The sequence below is a fragment of the Triturus cristatus genome, chromosome 8, assembly GCF_964204655.1.
Source record: "Triturus cristatus chromosome 8, aTriCri1.1, whole genome shotgun sequence".
NCBI lineage: Eukaryota > Metazoa > Chordata > Amphibia > Caudata > Salamandridae > Triturus > Triturus cristatus.
In genome coordinates this window covers 1,127,958,427-1,127,980,993 of record NC_140591.1, presented here as the reverse complement: position 1 = coordinate 1,127,980,993, position 22,567 = coordinate 1,127,958,427, and the positions used below count along the sequence as shown (strand labels likewise).

The following is a 22,567-nucleotide window of genomic DNA, read 5'->3' as shown; positions in this document are numbered from 1 at the left end:
TGTCCTTTCCGGTGTGTTATGATTAATCCTCATATTTAGTGGTCTCTTTATATAATTTTCCAGTTGAAACATTGTTTTTCTTTCATCCGATATCAGCATGCATGACTGGATAACCGCGAGTGGCACTTTGAAGGCGCGATACTCGCCTTACATCTTTAAAATTGCAAACCTCCGGTTCTACTGATTGGATTTTTGTTATTTTGTTATCAAATAATTTATTAAAATTTACTCTATGTTTCTAAATTAGTATGGGATTTTTCTTGTGTTTTGCTTTCACTTTATTACGGTTTGTGTGCTCCATAAATACTTTACGCATTGCCTCTAAGTTAAAGCCTGCCTTCTTTTGTGCCAAGACCAGGGGGTTAAGCACAGGCTAATTTAGTGACTTTCGTAGTTCACCCTGACAGGGATTGTGGCACAAGTACTCACAAGGAGTCTCAGGGCAAACAATATATAGAATATGTCCCTTAGTATGAGTAAGGAGCAGGGAGTAAAGAGTGATTTTTTTATTTTTTTATATCAGTCTAGTGAACAGGAAAAATAATGGTAGAGCCTCATGCCAGGAACTGTATTTAGCTGACTAAACTTCTGAATTTAAAGTATTTAAAAAATACCCACTAAATACCCCACCCCTGGTATCAATATTTACTGGATACACTAAATACCCCACCTTATTTCGCCCTACTCTGAATCATTTACTCATGGTAACTATGTGAAAAACTGACCAAACTGCCTAAACTCATGAATAGGACAGTGTAAGACACACATTTCTGAAGCACCGCCATGACAGGCTTACTATGATGTATGCATTTCCTATTTACCTTCCTGCATGGAGCACGAAAGTGAAACTGGGTGCATACGCCATGGTCTTTCGTTTGAGGCCTCCCAGCCAAACAGGCAATTAAAGATTATGCCACTGTTATCTAGTAGTTCCACAACCTCACAGTAAATACACTTTTAGGGATTCTAGGTCGGATGGAGATGGGCTCAGCTTGTAGAAACCCAATCATTATCCATATAATTCTTGATATTCAATGCTCTTTATAGGAGAAAGGAGCCCTGTAGTGACCTAACTGGATTCGCATCATGCAGCATATTGCTGTAGGACAGTCACTTTCTTATTTACAGAAAAAACGTGCTGGTCCATTCTTTCCGCAAAGGCAGATGTATGACAAAAAGAGCATGGCATTGATCAACAAAGTCGCAGTTGGACCAACATTTGATACACATGTTAAGCTTCAGTACAAGAGGCAAAAAAAGTAGGGTAGCTGTTGAGTGTCCAGTTATTTTAGACTTTTAATGTCAAGTTTAACATTCCATGGTACAAGAGACTACTAAAGAAAAAGCTCTTCTGAAAGAGGATATGTAACTTTGTTAGGCTTAAGTGATAGAGAAGCGACAACTGACAATGGTTTGATGACTAAACTGTAAATAAAAGAAGAAACAAGAGGCACTGTGAATACTTAGAACTGACAGTGACCAAACCAAATGTAATACTAAAGTAAGGACACAAAATCCATTTATCTTGCAAGAGGGAGAGTCAATCTCCTCAGCACTGATGAATAATATCACTGTACAGACATACAGAAAGAGGTGGTGAAGAGGAATTTATGGAAGTATTATAGGCAACGCTCACCTTAAACAAATCATACAGATCTTCTAGATCTTCCAGAAGGAATGAAACATCTGGTGCCACAACACGGATCTTGAGGGAATAAAACACACAAATGAATACTGTTATCACCAGTTAAAATAATCATGAACAAGAAGATATTACAAAACATTACCAACAGTTTTAATCATTTGAAGTCATTTTATCTATTGTGCTCATCTTCAGCAAAGCAGGAAAAACTTATCAATACTGCTACTTCATTTCATAAGCCACAACTGTAGACACTAGTTGGAACTGCCCTCTGCACAGTTTGCTATTGGAAAATTAAATTAATATTTTCTGCTTAGTAGTGCTGGGGATGATTCAAGGTTTTCTTGCTGAAATACATAATGTTGGACTAATGATGGTTTCAGATACTTTCACGAAAAATGGGTGGACACTCAAATAGCAAAAGTGCAAATTCAAGTTCAACAAGACACATTATTTGGATCATGAAATCACCATTATGGGAGGATGGAAGGCCCAACTATTGCTGTGCGGAGCAGTCGCAAGTATTGAATTTGTATCCACCTGGGCACCTTCTGCACTGAGTCTGATGGAACTGGTGGAGGTGGCTTAATTCCATCACAGTACACTGGATGCTCGGTGAGGCCCCAAAATGTAGTGCACTGGAACTCCTATAGCTGTACTTCACAGAAAACTTGTCCAGGAAGGCTCTAAGGCATTCCAGCCAGCCGAAATGACTATTCACCAACCAAGAGAACTAGCATCAAGACAGAAGTCATTTTAATTGGTCACATGTTCGCCAATGAGAGGGACTCAAATATCATGACATTTTAGTCAATCACATTGATCACCACAGGACCAATGAAAATGAGGGTCTTGATTGTGGTCCAGAACTAACTCCACAAAACCCCCCACATATTCTGCCTTTCCCAAGTAGGGCTGAATTTTCCGCTAAATGTATCAGAAAAATTGTAGCAAATGCAATTTAAGTAACAAAATTGCTACAGGAAGGCACAGAAGAAAATTGAAATAAGTTTTGTGCTAGGGAGTTTCAGAGGAACAAAACAGTAGTCAGAGAGACTTGTACACTGGCATCTTGTGTGTTACGGGGAGGACAACTATGGCACTATGTGACTGAAAACAAGAAGTGCGAGTAGCTCGAAAATGTAATTTGTTCATCTAAATTCAAAGCAAAAGAGTGATGATAAATCAAACAAAATTGAGTATTCATGAGTAAAGGCTTTGAAAATGTTTTTACATGAGTTTCACAGTGTGACAACTGCAGAAAAATACAATTGGATATTTCTAGGTGAAATCATACAGCTAAATAGTACTCTTGACTTCTGGTAAAGGTCACCAGAGGGAAATAGTCCCACCATGGAAAGGCGATAGGTGTTTTTCACTACTGGTTCATTGTAAATGAAAAGAAGAGTAGGGATAGATCGGAGGCGGATACAATATTGAGAAAGGTCTGTCATTGTACAGGAATCTATACCAGGAATTACAAGCTTTCTAGATGTGGTCATACAAGAATCTATGGGAGTAATTACAAACTCTAGATGTTTATGGAAGAGATTTGACAGGATAATGCATTACTGACAGGAGACCAAGAGATTGCTCCAGAGAGTGTAAGATTAACTATCTTTATATCGTTGTGTTGGAGGGACATCTTAGGATGGCTCAAACCAAAAAAATATTGAGAGCAGTTAACTGGTGACCTCGCATGGACTAGATGGTGGAGCATCTAGTGAGGCACTGTATGCGGTGTACGAACTGTCAAGCTACAGATATATGGGACAACACTTGTTGGGACAGAATGGAACTGTACATAATTGATCCATTTAGGTTTCCAAGTGCCATTCCATTCGGCAGTCATGGGTGACCATTATCAAAAAAATCAAGATAGTACCAGATGTTACCGCATGCAGTGTTGTAAAGTATGGACCAGGGGCCAGATGTACGACGAGAATTAGCATGCGCAAATGGGTTTGCGACCCGTTTGCGCATGCTAATTCTGATAGGGCCATGTACAAACACTCATTTTGCGAATCGCAAAACATTTGCGACTCGCAAATTAGTGTTTTGTGACTCGCCTCTTTGTAAGGGGTGTTCCCTTCCTAATAGCGAGTCACAAGCCATGTACCAATGTTTTGCGACCACAATCGCGGTCGCAAAACACTCGCAAATTACCACCCTCTTCACGAGGGTGGTAATGCAGTCGCAAATAGGAATGGGTCCCCAGGGGACCCCTTCCCCTTTGTAACTGCCTCTGAAATATGTTTTAAGGGCAGGCAGTGGTCCAATAGACCACTACCTGCCCTTTAAAAAATGAAAGAAAAACGTTTCATAGTATTTTTTTAAATGCATCTCGTTTTCCTTTAAAGAAAATGGGCAGCATTAAAAAAAAACTGCTTTATTGAAAAGCAGTCCCAGACATGGAGGTCTGCTGAGCGCAGCAAGCCACCATCCCTGGGAGGGCCAGCCATTCTCAATGAGGTCGTAAATTGCGAGTGGCTCATTAATATTCATGAGCCTCGCATTTTGCGACCCCATTGGGAATCGCAATCAGTGTCTCTGCCACTGTTGTACATTCCAAATTGCGACTCACAATTGAGCACAAATTGCGAGTCACAATTTGGAATGGTCATACATCTGGCCCAAAGTTTGGAAGCAGAATGGGTCAATAACAATTTTAACAGAGAGTCAATCTTTTGTAAGGCAGGAGTATCTACATATTAGAAGGATAGCAGAATGAGATCACACAGACTCACTTTAACTCATCATGCAACCAATGAACAGGTGGAGGTGTTACAAGGTTGTTACAGAGCATACAGAATCCATATCTGTCTGTACGGGCAGAAGATGGGCAGAAAGGAAACAAGTGAATGGCAACAGATTATCTTAAAAGACCAATACAGATCTTCAAACATTCAACAATCTCTGGGGAAATAAGTTCTAAAAAGCAAGAAGTTCAATACAGATGTGGTCCCTATTCTACAGTATAGAGTGGAGAGAGCGAGCCTAAATGAAGAGTGGTGGAAGTAAATAGATAAGAAACTGAAGTGATATATTAAGATCAAATTCTCTAGAGACAGTGTAGAACGGATGTATGACGTTACAACGCATGCTTTTACAACGCATGCTGTTACAACGAAACTTTTACAACGCAAATGCATTTACAACGCATGCTTTTACAACGCAAGTCTTTACATCGACTTGCACTAGATGGCGTGCTAACATTAGAAAAGTGTAATTTACTATTCCAACTCCAGTCCACGTAACAGTAGGGAAGGTGTTGGGATAGTAAACTACACTATTTGTAATGTTAGCACGGCATCTAGTGCAAGTCGATGTAAAGACTTGCGTTGTAATGGCATGCGTTGTAAATGCATTTGCGTTGTAAAAGTTTCGTTGTAATGGTATTGCGTTGTAAAAGTTGCGTTGTAAAGGTTGTTCCCCGTGTAGAACATGCTTTATGTAATGTGTACCAGTAATGGTCATACATAAAATGTCAGAAGTGCCCCTGTATACAAAACATCTATTTGGGGAAAGAATGAGAGAGTAAGGTGTAGAATGGCAGCAATTCAAGTTTGGTGACAAATATAAAAAACAATGATATAAGTGAACTATATAGGAGTGATCAATGAAAACGTCTGCTGGACAATGGAGACTTTGAGCAAGTTTGGTCCTTGGAAATATATTTATTGAATACTTGTCAGGGGATCACAAAGCACTGCTGAAAATACAAAAGCAGACACAAAGTTTAACATTACTATCATGTGCAGGAAAAGGTACACCACTCTATCAACTCTATAATTCATTTATGTATCAGCTTCTATATTTGCTGTTATGCCAACTTGCTTCCACATTAGTCTGTTAAGCAAATACAAACAGCAAAGATTTACAGCAAAGCTTCCAATAATCGCAGAATCAATTCACAGGTGCATTAGTTGCTAAAGTGTCCCTCCTAGCGATGGGGAAACATGCAGATGTCTGGTTCTGGGCAGGTGCATTCTGTCTCAGAATGGGACTGTTTTTAGTGGTTTCCTGCAGAAAGGGCACATATTAAATTATCTACAGGAGTTCAGTGTAATGCCAGTGTTGGTGCCATCTGTGCGTGTCCCATTTAATCTCTGCACAGATGACTGTTGGAGATAAAGAAATGGATGCAGTTTTAAGGATGGGGTCGTAAAGAATGTGCATTAAGGGGAGGGTTGTAAATGCAAAAATGCATGCACACCCACAAAGTCAACCAAGACACATAGATTTGTGTGCATTCACAAACATTTTATAAAGCCATTCCCTTCTTAGAAACACTTGTAAAAGTGGTCAGAAAAAAAGGTTGGAGTAAATCGGTTTCCATGATGGGAATGCGTATGGAACATTCCCATCATTCTCAAACCAAGCTAGCACCTGCTGCTGATGTGGGAATGTTGGAATGAAATTTTACGTGCCATGACAGATATTCCAGATATTGTTGTATTGGGAAAAGACAACTCTAATCCAAATATGTCAAAATCATATAGACGGCTGTTGGCACAACTCTTGTGGGTGACAGTAATACTAATCACGTCTGATTGGTAAGAGACCAGTGTTTCAATGATCCTACAGTGGTGTCACAAACTGTGGAATGGTATAGCCCTACAGAACCTGATATATAATATAAACAAGCAAGGGTAAACATTTATTGGAGTTTGGAGTCAACTTGAAGTATTTCTACAAACGGGACATTGTTTTAACATGCCCCCAGAGATTCATGGCATTAAGGGCCATTGGTATCAAGCAAAATTGCGATCGCAAATGGCGAAATTCGCAGAATTTCGGCGTTTGCGATCGCAATTTTGCTTAGTGGTATGTATGAGGCAAATCTGCGTGCAAAATAAGGAATCGCAGAATTTGCGATTCCTTTTTTTGCGATTGCATTTAAGGAATCGCAAATTTTGCGATTCCTTAAATGCAATGTAAGAAGCACCAAAAAAGGAATCGCAAATTACCACCAACTTTAAGGTGGTGGTAATTTGCGATTTCTTTGAAAAATTATTTTTTTGCATTTTTCAAAGTGCAATGTGAAGCACATACATGCCCTTAGGGCATGTATGTGCGCCACATGTGCCCCCATGCTTATTTCAGGGGTGCAACAGGGTGTCCTTTTGACACCCTTGCACCCTTGAAATTGCATTCTCAATTTGCGATTCTCTAATTGCTAATCGCAAATTGTGAATGTCTGCCCATTCATTCCTATGGGCCTCCAGGCCCACAGGAATGAATGGGGAGATATTCCTTAATTGCGAATCGCAATTTGAGATTCGCAATTAAGGACTATGTAGGATTCGCATAATTTATTGCAAATCCTACATACATAGCATTTTGCGATTCTCAAATAGCGATTCGCAAAAAATAGCTATTTGAGAATCGCAAATAAGGATTTTGATAAATATGGCCCTAGATCTTTATTATTGAAAATGGTTAACATCAAAGTAAGGTGTATTAGTGTTAATGTATTATGGTAGGAAGGGAAGACCAAGGGAATAAGGGTGGGCAGCTGGGCAGTTGCAGGGAGTTTGTTGTGTCCTTGTAGCTCAGATTAGGAGGTCAGCCAACTAACTGACCCTTAGGGGCACTCAGTTTATTCAGGGGTGATGGAAGCAGGTCCAGTCTTCCTTCTTAGAGAGCGGGCAGGCCTAAAGTAGCAGGGCAGTCCTCTGGGGACCACAGATCCAGGATTGTACTGAAGAGTTGTTCTGGAGGTCCAATATTTATACCTGGAGCCAGCCATTAAAGTGGGGGGGATTCCCTATACCACCCCTACATGTGGTTCTGGAAAGTTATTCCCTTTCCTTGTCAAGGCTCCAAGAAGGCTAGGGTGACAAATGGCTGGTGTCAAGTTCCTTTAAATGTGCTGGAGGCAAGCCCTGTGAAGTGTAAATGAGGCAGGGAACGGCTCCGCCCACAACTATCCTAGCAGGATGGCCCATCCTGCCTACAATCAGTCCCCTTTGTCTCACTGTCTGGCAGGAATACAAAAACCCCAACAGCAGAGCCATTCACAGTCATGTGACCCAGGACACTGGTGTTAGTATTGCTAGCATTACCTCTCACCGCTCTTTCAATTAATCAATGTCTAAATGCAGTGACAGCAACAAATAAAGCCCATGGCCTTAATCCCTTCTTGAATAAATTAACAAAAAACTGTGAGATATGCCGGTTCAATGTGCCATACTATGTGGATTGGCAACTAGAATTACTGGAGACATGCAGGAAGATATTTAAGCTGAAATACCACATCACTGAGAGGGCGGAACAGTTTTTGTCTCAGACAGTGAGTATCAACTTGGTCAATTTGTATTGGTGCATATCACAGTTTGCAGCCAACCTCCCACCACCACTTTGGACTAAAGTTCTCGGACCTTCTTACAATACAGTTATGGGTTGGATCACGCCTGACTACTGTATCATAGGTTCAACCACTGAAGCCACTTGGAGACACAGTGGGAGGAGTATGCTGCCACTCTAAAAACGTGCAGATTCAATGAAGTAGGCCACACAGGTAAAGGCCAGTCTCCTGCCGTTCTGGTAGATGTTGCCTGGCCATCCCCCAAAACACTGCCCCCTTCACAGTGGCCACTACGAGAAAGCCAATGTGCCACCAGCGTACACAGAAATCCTTCTACAATTTACATCTCTGTATGTTTAAACTATAGCATTTGTAAATTAAATCTCACAGCACTCACCACATTTTGTTTAGTAGTTTCTTCATGATTTTGGAGAACCCGTATTCTATGTCTACAACGCAAGCGCTGAATTTGTTCAATAGAGTTGTCGCCAAATTTCTGTCAAAAGAAAAAGAGATTTAGATGAATGGATCCCTTACATATACTAAAAACAAAAAGGGAAATTCTAATAGTCTGAAAAGGAAGAACACACTCGAATTGATAAGATCCACGTGGGTAATTTGGGGAAAACAACAATTGAACAGAAAAACAGACTTTTTGAGATGTGAATCAAACAGGAAACAATTAATTCTAAGACAGGTTTGACTTTGGGTCTCAAATTAGAACCACACTACCAGGGACAGCAGATTCTCTAATTTTAATGAAAGCTAAATAATATAAAAGAAAAGGTTTATATATTAAAATGAGTATGCATACTCACACAGTCTAGAGATTTTGCCAATTATACCAAAAGACAATTCAAAAGTAAAACTCAGTAGATGTCCCTAACGCCTCTCAATTGAATTCCAGCACATTTACTAAGAGAGCGGCTTTAAATTTGCCTGTATTCATTTCAAGGCAGATAAGCATATTAGTAACTAAAATGGAGACCTTATTGCTAGGATAATGTACCAATTGCATACTGATACATTGATTTCGGAAAACAAGTAAGAAATAGCATTAACTAATCTTAAATCCCTATTGGTAAGCTTGTGTACAATAGTTGAATATCATCAATAACTTAGCTGGTGGGTAGTCTAAATATTAGCCCACTATTACCTGATGAAGGATTAAAGACACATTTAAAGGCAAGTCTAAGTCCCGCATTCACCAACGAATTATTAATTCTACATTTTCGCCTGTAGGCCTGTTAAGAGTTACTACATTCTGAAATTTACAAACATTCCCAGGAGTACGCTTGGAAATATGAGCCAAGCGCATGTTTCCAAAAGTAAGTCTGGGGAGGTTAGCTGACAATCCCATAGCAAGCAACTCTGCACAAGGGATTATAGGATCACCTGTGCAAATGCACAATTTAATTTTGTTTTGTTTTTTCTACACGGAAAAACGTTTTCACTGTGGAGAAAACTTAGCTGGGGTTCATCATTCCCTTCCCCAACCCTTAAAGGGATTTACACCACCCCTCGAGTGGAGTAAAAATGTGACACTTTCCAGGGTGATTTGGAGAATTATAGGAATCTGTGAATGCAGAAGGTAAGAAAATGCCCCTTTTTGCATGATCAACCCCAAAGTTTTCGGCTGATGCTCCTGGTTTTTTTTACTTTGAAAGTCCACGGAGGCCTACTGACCAGACCTCAGTGCCAGTGTTCTAATCCAGTGTATGATGAATTAGTTACCCCCAATTGGCATAAGCGGACTTACTTATAAGTCCCTTGTATATGGTACCAAGGGTCCCCAGAGCATGTAAGTTGAAGTGTCCACACCGGGCTGCAGCACTGAGAGTACAAAATGGCATGCCACTGCAATCTGGCAGAGCAGTTTTAAAACTGCCAGCTCGACCTTACCATTTAAACCAATAGCAAAGCCCCCCATTTTCCATAACAATATATATAAGTCTCCGGTAAGGAAGGCCTATAGAGCCCTAAGGAAGGGAGCTGTGTATTATTAAGTAGGACATATATTTTTAATACGTCCTAACAGCAAACCTTCCAAATTGTTGTTTTTGCTGTGGAAAAGGTAGTAGCCCCATTGACTAACACAGTTACCGGCTGACCTCTCAGTCCGGCTAACTTCTAAATAGGACTACTACAATGGGTATTTTAAGATATCAAATTAATCAATTAATTTTAAGGAAAGACAACTTTTAGACAGCTGCCACGCTGTTGCCCAGTTTGTCCAGTGGCCTTGCACAGTTGCTGGCTACCAGACAGCCTTTTGCTCTCCCAGGCTCAGAAACAATAGCAGCCTGCTACAGAGGGAGGTGTTCCTTCCCGATTGTAGGAAGCCATTCAGGTTGTTGGCCCAAAAGGTGAGCTTCAAAGGCCAAGTTACCTTTGGTGAGAAAATTACAATCACACTCCTTTAGGGCTGCCTCTTTGATCAGGTAGACAGGCTGGTGGCAGGAACAGAGAGGGGAAACCAGTGGCCAAATCGTTTTTTCTAGTGGGCATGTAGCCCACAGTTTGCCACACCTCTAGGGTGGGCTACCAAACTCCTAACATCCAAGGAAGGATTCAGACATCTTGAGAGTGGGCAGAATAGTGCACTCTGGGATTGCTAAATGCCACACATAGCCGGAAGATGGCACAGGGTGGAAGGAATCCTGATAGACACTTGGCTAGTAACAGCAACAGCCCCCAATGAACTTTCTGGCATAAATGTGGCACCCTGAGCCTAAGATCATGATGGAACTGGAGAAAGGACAAAAGAAATACTGCCCAGCTGACCCCTGGATCTAGCAAAGAGAAGCTGACCCGTCTGCTGCACCTTGGGCTAGCGAAGAGAGGACTGTGCTTGTGGCTTCTGGTCCCAGACCAAAGAAGTGACTCCAAGGGTCAGTTGGCTGAGCCCTGGAACCAGCACCAGAGACATCAAAGCTGAAATAGCCAATTCTGGTAAGTTGTTAGCCACATTCTTCAAATAACTGCCAATGGGCAACCCAAGAGACCGATCCACAGGGGCCCAAAGTTGCACCCGAGTCTGATTGACCTGGGAGTGCTATCTGTGTCCAGATTGGTCCCCACCAAAGACGGACACCAGCCTTCACCAAAGGATACCGTTGGACCCGCTGCGTACAGAGACGAGTAGCTCAGCACAACCCCAGTCAATTGCACAGCACCAAGAGCATCTTTCAGCATCCTGCATCGCCAGCATCAGGACCACTCCCTTGAAGCCTATGGCATTCCAGATTTAAATTGTGGAACTGGACTTAAGACTGCTTTGGTGACCAGGTATTTGTCCAAATGCTCCTTTATGGGCCCCCTGACCTATTCCCTGTTGGAACTGGTTGTCCACCTAGGACCAGAGTATCCGAACACAATGCTTTCAAACTTTGCAAAACATTTCCAAACTTTACAATCACCAATTCTTGTCTGCGCATTGGACTAAAAAGATTAGATTTACGCTGTACTTAAAAACTATATCTCTGGAAGCTTCTGGTGGATTTTACTCATCTTGGTGTCTAAAAATTCATAAAAATATAATCCATTTTCATATATTGGTGTTGGATTTATTTCATGTAGCATGACTTTCTTATGCTGTTGTTTGGTGCTTCTGAATGCTTGACACTAGTTTCTATGTTTAAACCTTGTTGCTCGAAGCCACAGCTGCCCAGGGTTGAGCTAAAGGTTCAACAAATGAGCCTGACTGGACCCAAGACAGTTTTACGAATGTACTACATGATAAGGTTGCACAACCATGATGGTAAATATAAGGACCTCCTATTACTAATATCTGTTCCTAGGGCAGGGAAAATACAATTGTTCAAAACAAATCCCTAGGCAACTTTTATTCTATTCAGCATTAAAGAACATAATTGCTGTGTGTTAATGGAAAAGGCTAAGTGTACACAAAAGAGTGCATTAAAAAAACTGTTTATTCATACTGAATTACATAAACAAAAAGGATTTTCTTGGGATAAACAATGTCTAATCTTTGATTGCCTGCGAGATCCCCTGGTAATTAAAAACAACAAATATTGCGTTCTCATTGTTCTCTCAATGCATAGAAACAAGGATAAATATCATATGTATAGTTTCAACAAATACAATCCTATGTTCAGATACTTTCAATACAATGATCACAAATATGTAAACCACGTTAATAATGAACAATAACAGTCTTACTGATAAATATAAACATGATTGTCAAGGATGCTAGAATGAAACATTTGCTCTAGGAAGAAAGAACATGTATTTGCCAATGCATATATTCTTGTTGAGAGACACAATGGGGTGGCCTTGATCATTGATGGATCTCATGGAATCGTGTCAACGTGCGTTTCGGCGATCCAAGCGCCTTCATCAGGAAAGCCACAAATACAACATGCCAGATCAGACTGCAAGGAGTTAGGAATAATGTATGGAAAAGGATTCCGAAAGATGACAGAGCCTATCAATGTCAATTAACTTGATAACTTCTTGGAAGAATTGGGAATCGATACAAATGAGGTCAGTGCAGGAGCCCGTGGTACGGAGATGCAAGGAATTTGCATACAGGGGCTTGTAAGGTCCAAGAAAAAGGGGGCAGGGAAGGTCTCTAGGCCAGGTGAATAACAGAACTGCGGACTTGAATTGCATCCTGTTTTATAACGCTCGCCAGGCACATGGACGAATAAATGAAGAACTCTAGGGTGAAAGAGAACCGCTTTGTAGAAATATGCATACGACAGACTTCTGTCATAAATGATCTGAGCTTGTCTTCTTCCACTAGTAAAGGCCGCACAACCATACCATATAATATTACACAATCTTCACACCGTGCATGTTTGTGGGTGGTTCACAAACTCCAATGGCTAACCACCCCTTGAAACACACATTTTACCACCTCTTGAGAGAGATTATCCTGTGTGGAGAACACCACAGAAATCTTGGTGCTTTGTCTGCCAGAAATCCTTTCGTGAATTCCTGGCAGGAGTAAAAAAGGTTAATTTGGACTTCAATAACTTAAAATGAAAATGTCCCCAGTGCAAGGATGCTCAGCTACATTTGTTGCTTTCCGGGTGCTGGCATTCTCTCAGAAATGTAAACCTCAGTCCCTATTCACAGTTAAATCACCTTACTCTGCAAAATGAGTATAGGTTCCCTATTTATCAAACATGTTTCTACTGTTACGTCTCGCAAGACATAAGACTGTCAGATGAAGTACTGCATGCACAAGATGGTAGCAACAGGATTCCATAGTAGCTTCATGCTGTCCATGGTTTATTTATACAGAAACAGTAAGTAGGAGGAGGACAGTGTTGACTCCTGTGGCTAAGATTGTTTCTCTAGGTAGAAAGGCTTTATTGGCACCAACAATAAGTGCATTTCTAACCCCTTGTTCCGAAACATTCAGAATAGACCGATCATAAAAAAACTGAAATTAAAAACGAAGGCTACATGATGGTTTATCCCTCGTGCTTACGTGTGGCTCTGTGTACTTCTCTGCAACATCTTAAAAGATATATCAGATATTCTATTCTACGTACCTCGTATGAATCTCGAATAAGGTCTGCAATATCTGTATCTGGGTACGTTTCCTGATCATCATCGAAGAAGGCGTGAAGATTACTGATTGGCGTCAGAGGACTTTCCTCATTTTTAACATGCTCCAGAAACCTGAGAGAACAGGAATTGTTAGTGATAGTAGCAGTTAACCACTACCTAAGCTGTAGTATCTGCTAGTGTGCATATTTTACACCTACACGCAGAAGCCGTAACACATTTGTGAGCAATGAGGAGCACCTTTACTGTCGGAGAGACCGAGGTCTAGATACAATTCATGGAAGAGAAAGCCGTCTTGGATGTGACAGTAAAAGATTATGTTCTTGCAAACAGAACAAACATGCTTGGTTTACAAATAATCATGATTCCAATACAAGTTCAGAACTGAATTCCGATCACTGTGCAAACAAGAGTTTGCACAGGGATGGATTCACAAACTGAGTGATAATTATCACACTCTCGTCGTTTTCCCTTGATAAATTAAAAAAAGTACCAGGGGGAAACGTTCTGGAAAAACTGCAAATATGAGGTATTCACTGTGTTGAAAACCAAGGATGTATGTTCTGCCTCATGTTCATGTGCAAACTCAGAGGTATTTAATGCATTTTGTGAATACATCAACTTGGAGTATGGGTATTTGCCACAGGGGATTAATAACCCACCTTGTTCTGGCCACTTGTAATGAGGGACCACGTCTAATGCTTATGCTTCAGCCTTTATTACCAAACACCATGTGAAGAGTATGGATCTTCAGAGGTCTAGAAGCTTCTAATGTACATAGCAACCACCCAACCAGCAACAAAAACAGCGAATTAGGGGTGGGGACCTGGGCTCTTGCCTGGGAAGCAAAGCATGAATATTTTTATTTTATTTTCGAAAAATAAAACAAACTCCAAACAAAGCATGAATACATGATGCACCATTGATGACAAAGCGCCGTGACGTATATGGCAATTGTATAAATAAAATGTCCATGTCAATTGGATCCACGGAGGGGTCTGAGCCACCTGGTCACATAGGAATAAAGGGTCATGGTTACACTGTTCATGGGTACAAATAATGGGAACTAACATTACATCAATCAAGGCTCTTTTCCCACTTCTCCAAACCGCAATCCCCCTTCCTCCGCCTCCCCCATCACTTCTAGACCATAATACTTGATCCATGGTGCCCAGATCTTCCGGAATTTCCGAGGACAGCCCCTGGCCTTGTATGAAAAGCTGTGAATTTTAATCAGAGGGAAGGAATGGTGGTTTGGTGGATGGGGCAGGGCTTCGGCTCGCCAAGCGGATGAATATGTTCTCTGTCCATGTGAGAGACTTACTGTGTACTCCCTCCGGCGACTCCCTAACGCCAGTCTCAAGTGGCCACACCAACTAACTCATAGGGGTGACTCAGGATATAGAGTGGGCTACTGAGTGAGAGAACCGGAAAGAAATAGAGTAGAGGGTCAAGGAGAGAGAAAGTGTATTGGTGGCTTTGGGTGTAACAAATGAAAGGTCAAATCTTTCTTCAAAGCCTCCATTTATTGCAATACTTTTTTTTAAATCCTTACTTTTCTCAAATATGTAGTATGTACTTAGCAGGTAACTGGGACAGACTTGAGAGGGACACTGTTTAACTATTTGTAACCTAATAACCCATTCTCTAAAGACACACAAAATTCATATATAAATATTTTCGGAAGTGAATTAAATAGAAAAGAGTATCAGAATAACTTGACAAACTTCCCTCTTTGGTTTGTAGAATCGATCCTACATGTTGAGAGACATTTTAGACTTTTTCTTTAAAGAGAAACTACACCATCCTCCTTTTTGCTGAACATGTATCCAACTCACACACTTTTTGGTGCACCTAAGCTAAACGTAGGAGGGCAAAAACAATATCCAAGCTCATATTCTAGACTCACAATCTGCTGTACAGTGGGTTTTCCAGTGTACTAGGTTTTGCAATAGGAGCTTGAACACGAGCTTTCTCATAGGAGGCATAAAGCAGCTAGACATTGGGAAGCCAGTGAACACCAATGGACCTGTAACTTTATGTGCCTTCGCTAACATTCCCGAAGGTTTTCACAACCAATTTTGTTCCTAAAATTAGCATCAAAGTCATAGTATTTCATGCGGGGCACCTTCGTAGAACAGTAGATTTTCCACTATTGGAAAATCTGCTAGATTAAGGGTAGGCATACGCATAGAAATGTATGCTTTGACTACATTTCCGTGCGTAATCCTGGGGACTTTGAGACTCCCTCAAAATATGGAAATGTATGCCAATGATAAGATGAAGAAAACTGTGCATGTGTGGGTTGCATGTAAATGTATAGTTTGCCTAGATTTCCATGGGTAGACTCGTGGAAATCTGTGCAAATCAGAATAAGAAATCCACGAGTTTTAAATTTCTGCTTGTTGAAGTGAAAAAGTGCATTTTAGAGTGGTTAAAGTTTGAAGTATATCAAGACAGATATATACCAGAATGAATATGAGAATTTTTTTTTTGTTTTTGTTTTTACAATTATTGCAATCCTCTCTTCTCTTAAAAACATGTGCAAATAGGGCCTTGGTACCTGTTCTCCAAGAAAGCCAAGTTCAGTCAAGCCCTTGTACTCTCATATTTGGATGGCGGTAATGCCCGGTTCCACGGCCTCCTTGACTCTGCATTAAGCACCTTTAAAGACATGCTGCATGCCACAGTATGCCTCCTCAAAGGCCTGGAGAAATAGGACTACATCACCCCGATGCAGATGTAACTCCACTGGCTCCCCCGGCCAGGCCACACCATCTTCAAGACCAGCGGCATCATCTACAAATCATCATGGCCAGCACCTGACCCTATTAACCTCTTCTGTGCCCATGACGAGATAGTCTCGTCATGGAGCACGGTTGCGCTGTGCCCATGACGAGACTATCTCGTCATGAACCCCACCCACTAATACAACGCCCGGCACAGGAGGGGGAAAGGGCGTGGCACTGAAGGGGTTAAGCTGACAAGCTCACCTGCAACCAAAAGATGGACACATACAAAAAAAGAAAACAAGGAAACAGCGCTTCCCCATCAATGTCCTCAGGTTCAGGAAGAACAGCCCCTTATCCATTCTGACCATCCCAACTCGGATCCAATTTAGGAAAGAGCTAAAGACACACTTCTTTAAAAAAACAATGCACCAAGATGCAGGAACAGTCCACCTGCCTTCGAGAACAAGCTATCCCTCCAATCACTCTTCAGATGTACCTTTGCCCCTACACAAAGGCCTTCTGCCTTTCACATAGGTTTGTGCTATACAAATGCATTTATAAATACTTGCAAATACACATGTGACACTTCATTAATACAGGCTAATGATTAGAAACATACATGTCTGATTTAACAGGGAAGCTCGCAGCATTAGAATACATTTTAATTAAATACAAGCGAAACAAAACAGAAAAGGGTACCTTATTAAACCACTCAACCAATCTCCATCCACAATGGGCCAGTTTGGTTATTGTGGGTCTTGGAGATGGCAAAAGCACTGCAAGGACACTCTTCAAATGTAGTATCCAGCCTCAAGGAAACTGACCGGCTCTGAGAGAACCCCAAATCAGTCCATCAATCACGTTCTGCCCTGGAGCCCAAAAGAAGCAGTCGCGCAAAGATTTGTTGCAAAGTGACCTGTGTAAGGTTTCTCTGAGTGAGACTACTGCCGAGACATCAATTGACGATCTAAATTAGGAGGCTACCACACTTAATTCTGCAGACGAAAGACGTCTAGGAACACACAAAGTCCCTCACGTTATCGGAAGAAAATCTAGAGGGCTTCACTCGTAACAATATGATGTCAGGAATGTCCAAGTGGGAGGAGCATCAGAGTAGCAAACCTTTACTTGAAGAATCGCTTACCATGGTGGTAGTCCCAATAAGACTACACAACAACTTCTATGTAGCTTGGGTGACATGGCCACAGTGCCACCTCCTCTCCTTGGGCTTCTATCACCGCACACAGTTTCTGCATGCAGGAATTGCAAGGAGGAAGCATAACCTTGACATCAGTAGTCTCCCATCTGAATCAGAAGGGCTGTCAAGTATATAGTAGGCTGCCTTGGGTTCTCTAAGGAAGCTAGTCAGTATTGTCGGCGACCTTCTCACATCACTGTGAAAGGCTCTTTTGCCAATGGGTTATCTAGTCCTTGCCCCTTGCCCACCAACCATCAGAAAAATGTATTCTCTAGCTGTCGGACTTGAAAGTTGGAGTCAACGTCCATCTCTAGCAGATGGCAGTTATCACTGGGCTATCACACGGGGGAAAAAAGAGTGAGAAAGTATTTTCCCCCCTAAGTTAGGCGCTACATTTTTGTACAAAGCCCATCTTCTGATTGGGGTTGCATTTGACCTTGAACTTGACCAACGACACTTGTGCTGTCCTGAGGGCTGTCCTGAGGACGACAAATGTTACATTTATCATCCACCTCCATCTTGAATGCCGTTCTGCATAAGAGGAGTCTCTTTCTGACTCCAGAAGAGCTGTTATTCCTGCAACCCCACCTTTGTCTCCTACTGCCAGTAGGCAAGACCTTCCAGATCCACCCCAAGCCTGGTCTAATGCTGGGCATGAGTAATGTTTTCTAAACCTTCTCTTGCTTCCCTCCCACAGCCTGCTGGTATTAAAACTGAGCCAGTGATAGGTTTACTCCCCCTTCCCTAAAGAGCAGTGCAGAGGGACTGGACTGTAGTGAACAACATTGCCCACCATCCAGACCATCTCACCAGAGCCCTAGGGTGACTGGTTGGCCTACAGTCAAACTGGGACTGTGGAGATGGACTACCAAAATAGATTGGGCCCAAGCAAGATAAGAACCCACTGTCGAACCTGCAGACATGTTTGCAGCCAATATCAGATAAAACTGAATTCCATTACAAGACTTGAGTCTACCATTCTGCACTATATCTTTTAATTGTCAGCACCTTCAAAGAAATATAACAATCCAGAACTGGAACTCAAACAATCCCAAAATAATCCCTAAATAAAATGTTCAAAATTAATATAATTGGTACAATATTTATAAATGAAACAGAGGGTTCAGAAGGTTTAAGGCTGGGGGATTTGTTTAGCGGCTTCAGGCCGTGCTCTTTCTGTTACAGCTTTGTCACAAGCAGACACGGCTTCAGATCTGAGTGTGTGTGAGCTCGGCTATAGAGCCGGGGCGAGTAAGGGAGTGGTGTCTGAGTAGGGAAGGTGTGAGCGTGAGTGCAATGCTGAGCACGTGCAGCTCCGGGAAGGCAGGCTTACCTTTGTAGACGGCTGAAACCATCCCAACTCTGATCCATGAGGGGCATCATCATCATCATCACGCAGATCGCGCGTGATTTGGCGGCCATTTTTAGTTGGGGAAAAACGAAGGGAATTTAAAAGAATAAACGCTGGCACGTATGAGCAGAGAACCGTTAGTTAGAAACGGTCATCAGCTTGGTCTTTCTGTGGGAGCTAGAGATCGCTATATCAGATTCGTTCAAACCAAGAATAGAAAAACAGATTTGAGGCTAGGATGGCATTGGATGAAGATAGGAGTGGACAGGAGATTTCAGAGGACAGGATAAATGAGTAGACTATTAAGAGATTTATTCAGAAGGAAGAGAGAGCTTCTGTGAATGACTCAGTGGATACGGTCATGAAAAAAAATAAAGATCTAGGGTCAGGGTAAGAACATTGGACTTTAACAGATGAAGAGGTAGGAAATGTAAAGAAATGGTGAAAAAGGCTTAGGAAGACGAAACATTTGGTAAAAAGACCATTAAGCAAAACAACAAATGATGGACTGAACTCCATAACAACGGCTGGTGTCTAAAGAGGCATGCAAAGCAAATGTGTCCTATGCGACATGCAAGACAAGTCAGATGAGGAGTTTATAATTGTGGATGGAGACATCATAAAAGGTAAGGATAAGGTGTATGATGAGAACTTGTTCGACTTACAACAGAATGAAGAATTTAACGATGAGCTAAAAGGTGATTTGGGGTCAACTTCTAAGGTAGTGATAAAGAACCCTTTAGGAGAGGAGTGATCTTCTCCCTATGATACAAGCCATCTAAGAAGTGCTGATTGGTGGCCTTTGGAGCATGTCGGAAGATTTATTAAAGAATGGATAAGAACACCATTAGAGAAGGATGTGAGAAGTGTGCTGAGGGCAGATTCTAGGCCAGTTATAATTGATAAGGTCTGTAATACCCCAAATTTAGATCAGAATATGATAACTTTTTTTAGGGAAAAGGCCAAGAAAGATCATTAAAGCAATGTCAGGATAGACTGCAAGATGTATTAGGACCCCTGGCAAGGATTATGGATATGACAGAAGAAGCTCATTTGAATGAAGAACATGCAGATTTTGAGTTATTGAGAGAAGAGAGTCAAAGAGCAATGGTATTCCAAAGGAACGCCAATGCTGGTCTAATGGCAGAAAGAAGGAAGATTTTATTGATGAACAATAAACCTCAAATTAGGGGAGATAACAGGAAAGGAAACAATGAAGATGCTAAAGGGCTGCTCTTTGGAGAAGGTTTAGTTAAACATCTAGGAAAATGTGTCCACATTTACAGCATTGGATAAGGCACAATCAAACATCAGAAAAGTGCTTGGAGGTGTTTTTGGATGGGCCAGCAGACGAGGACCATATGCTGGCTGAGGACTTCATAGGTCCCAGTATAATTTCCACTACAGAGGAAAAGGTTTCCAGAGCTCAGCAGGTTTCTTACAGCTAAGAAAAAGGTCCTGGAGAAGCAGAAGTAGCCGTGGAAGAAGTCAAACAACTTCAGGATTCCATGGTGAGTACTGAGATAACTACTGTTTCCCCCTCAGAAAAAGTAGGGCGACGACTAAGGTTTTTTGTGAGTGCATGGGAGAGTATAACAAGAGATCCTTGGATATTAAAAAAACTATCCAACGGTTAGAAATAGTGTTTATGGAGATACCAGAGCAAGAAAAGGAACCGAAAGAACGGAGTTTGACACAGGAACAAAAGTTAGTGGTGGATGGGGAAATAAATGACATGTGAAGAAAGGGCACAATACGACCAGCGGAAGAGAATGTCTAAGGTTTGTGAGCACCCTTTTTTTTAGCAGAGAAGAAAGACATGGGCTGGAGACCAGTGATAAATTTAAGCGATTTGAACAAATTCCTTGTCTATAGCCATTTCACGATGTAGGAAATCCATCTTTAAGAGATATGCTATTAAACAAAGATTGGTTAGTGAAGAAATAAGGATGCTTATTTTACAGTACCAATGGAGGACAAAAGACAAAAATATGTACAATTCAAATAGAAGAGTTGATTGTATCAATTTTTATGTCTTCCTTTTGGTCTATCTTCAGCCCCTTGGTGCTTTACAAAGGTGAGGCGAGCAGTGGTAGCACATTTGAGAGAGGGAGGATTTCAGTGAATAGTTAATTTAGACGTCATTTTTATAAAGTCACAAGATATCAAGGAATTGAAATGCCAGTTGATGGAAGTGAGGGGGCCTTTAGAGTCTTTAGGATATTTAATCAACAAGGAGAAGTCCATTACGATTCCTTTTCAGAAGTTGGAGTTTTTAGGTGTCCAAATAGATACGATCATGGTTATGTTGCTCTTGCCAGAAAGGAAAATGAAGATGATAAAGAAAGAGGTAATACATGTTTTAAAGATGGAGACTTTTACATTGGGAGATTTGGCAAGGATGACAGGATTGTTTTCATCATCAATTCAGGCAATTTTCCCAGGGACCTTGCACTATCGAGCATTGCAGAGAGTGAAGGCAGAGGCGTTGAGGAAAGGTCTGTGGTACGGTGACAAGATAATATCAAATCAAGAAGTAAATGAGGAGTTATGTTGGCAGCTACACAATCTGGAAGCATGGAACGGTCTGGCAAATTTTTCATGTGTACCAGATTTTGTACTAGAGACTGATGCCAGCACGAATGGATGGGGAGCTCGAATGGGAGAACAAGAGACTGGTAGAACATGGTCAGGGTTGGACAGAAACCGACACACAAATTATTTGGAATTGACAGCAGGTTTCCATGCATTGAAAAGTTTCAAGAGTATTTATAAGATTGAACAATGTGTCAGCGGTAGAATACATAAACTCATTTAGGGGGTAGCAAGTCCTGGAGTCCAAAAGGATATAGTAAAGGAGTTGTGTTTTTTTTTTGTTTGGAACACAAGATACATTTGAGAGTGGACTACTATCAGGAGAAATAAAATTTAATCACAGATTGGAATCCGAGAATTTAAAAGATTACATCGATTGAAGCTGGATAACGTATGTTTTGAGAGGACTGAATTGATATGGGGACCTTTAGAGATGGATTTGTTTGCAAGCACACGGACGTTTCCGATAGTTATTTTAGGTGGCTACCAGATACAGGGGCTTAAGCAGTGGATGTGTTTCAGCTGGAATGGTCGAAGATAGCAGCCTATGCTTTTCCACCTTTCGCAATGATACAAAGGATACTTCAGAAGGCGAGGACAGAGACACATCTTTTGGCATTGGTGACTCCTTTTTGGGCGTGCCAAGCATGGTTTCCTACAATAATGGAACTGTTATGCGAGATACCATTACTGATTCAGGCAAGGGAAGGTTTGCTGAAAAATGAAGGAGAAAAACATTGAACCTTCTTGTTTGGAAAGTGTCAGGAGACCTACAGATTTTCAGGGACTTTCACAAGCAACTGTTGAATTACTCTAGGAATCTTGGGCGCCAGGTATTACACGTAGATTTAAAGGAATTTTGAACATTTAGGTTCATGGAAAGGAGTTTGGATCCAGTGGAGCCTTCTGTAGTAGAGGTGGTGAATTGTTTAGTGGAGCAATTTGAGAAAGGTCTAACTTATCGAACTATGAATTGTTATAGATCAGCTGTATCGGTGGGGCATGTACTTGCTGAAGGTAAAAAAGTAGGAAGTAATGCTTTGGCATGTAGGGTTATGAAGAGCATAAGACTAAAGAGAGAGACCACCTAAAGCAATATACGATATCTTATAGGACGCAAACTTGATATTGAGTTTGGGTTTTGGGCAGTTAACAAGTATTTGGATTTAAAGAGTCTTTCTATATGTCAGTCAGTCAA

The 22,567-nt window shown here is 41.3% G+C and overlaps 1 protein-coding gene across 2 annotated transcripts in view; it reads right to left on the bottom strand.

Annotated features, from left to right (window-relative positions):
* The window catches only part of TBC1D8 (TBC1 domain family member 8), a 415,888-nt gene that overhangs the window by 60,429 nt on the left and 332,892 nt on the right, over positions 1–22,567 (bottom strand). For both annotated transcript variants that reach the window (XM_085622761.1, XM_085622760.1), the window contains exons 13-15: positions 13,478–13,607; positions 8,350–8,448; positions 1,637–1,705 (exon numbers count right to left, since the gene is read on the bottom strand). In XM_085622761.1, the coding sequence (XP_085478887.1) occupies positions 1,637–1,705; positions 8,350–8,448; positions 13,478–13,607 (298 nt within the window). The remainder of the gene's footprint in view (positions 1–1,636; positions 1,706–8,349; positions 8,449–13,477; positions 13,608–22,567) is intronic.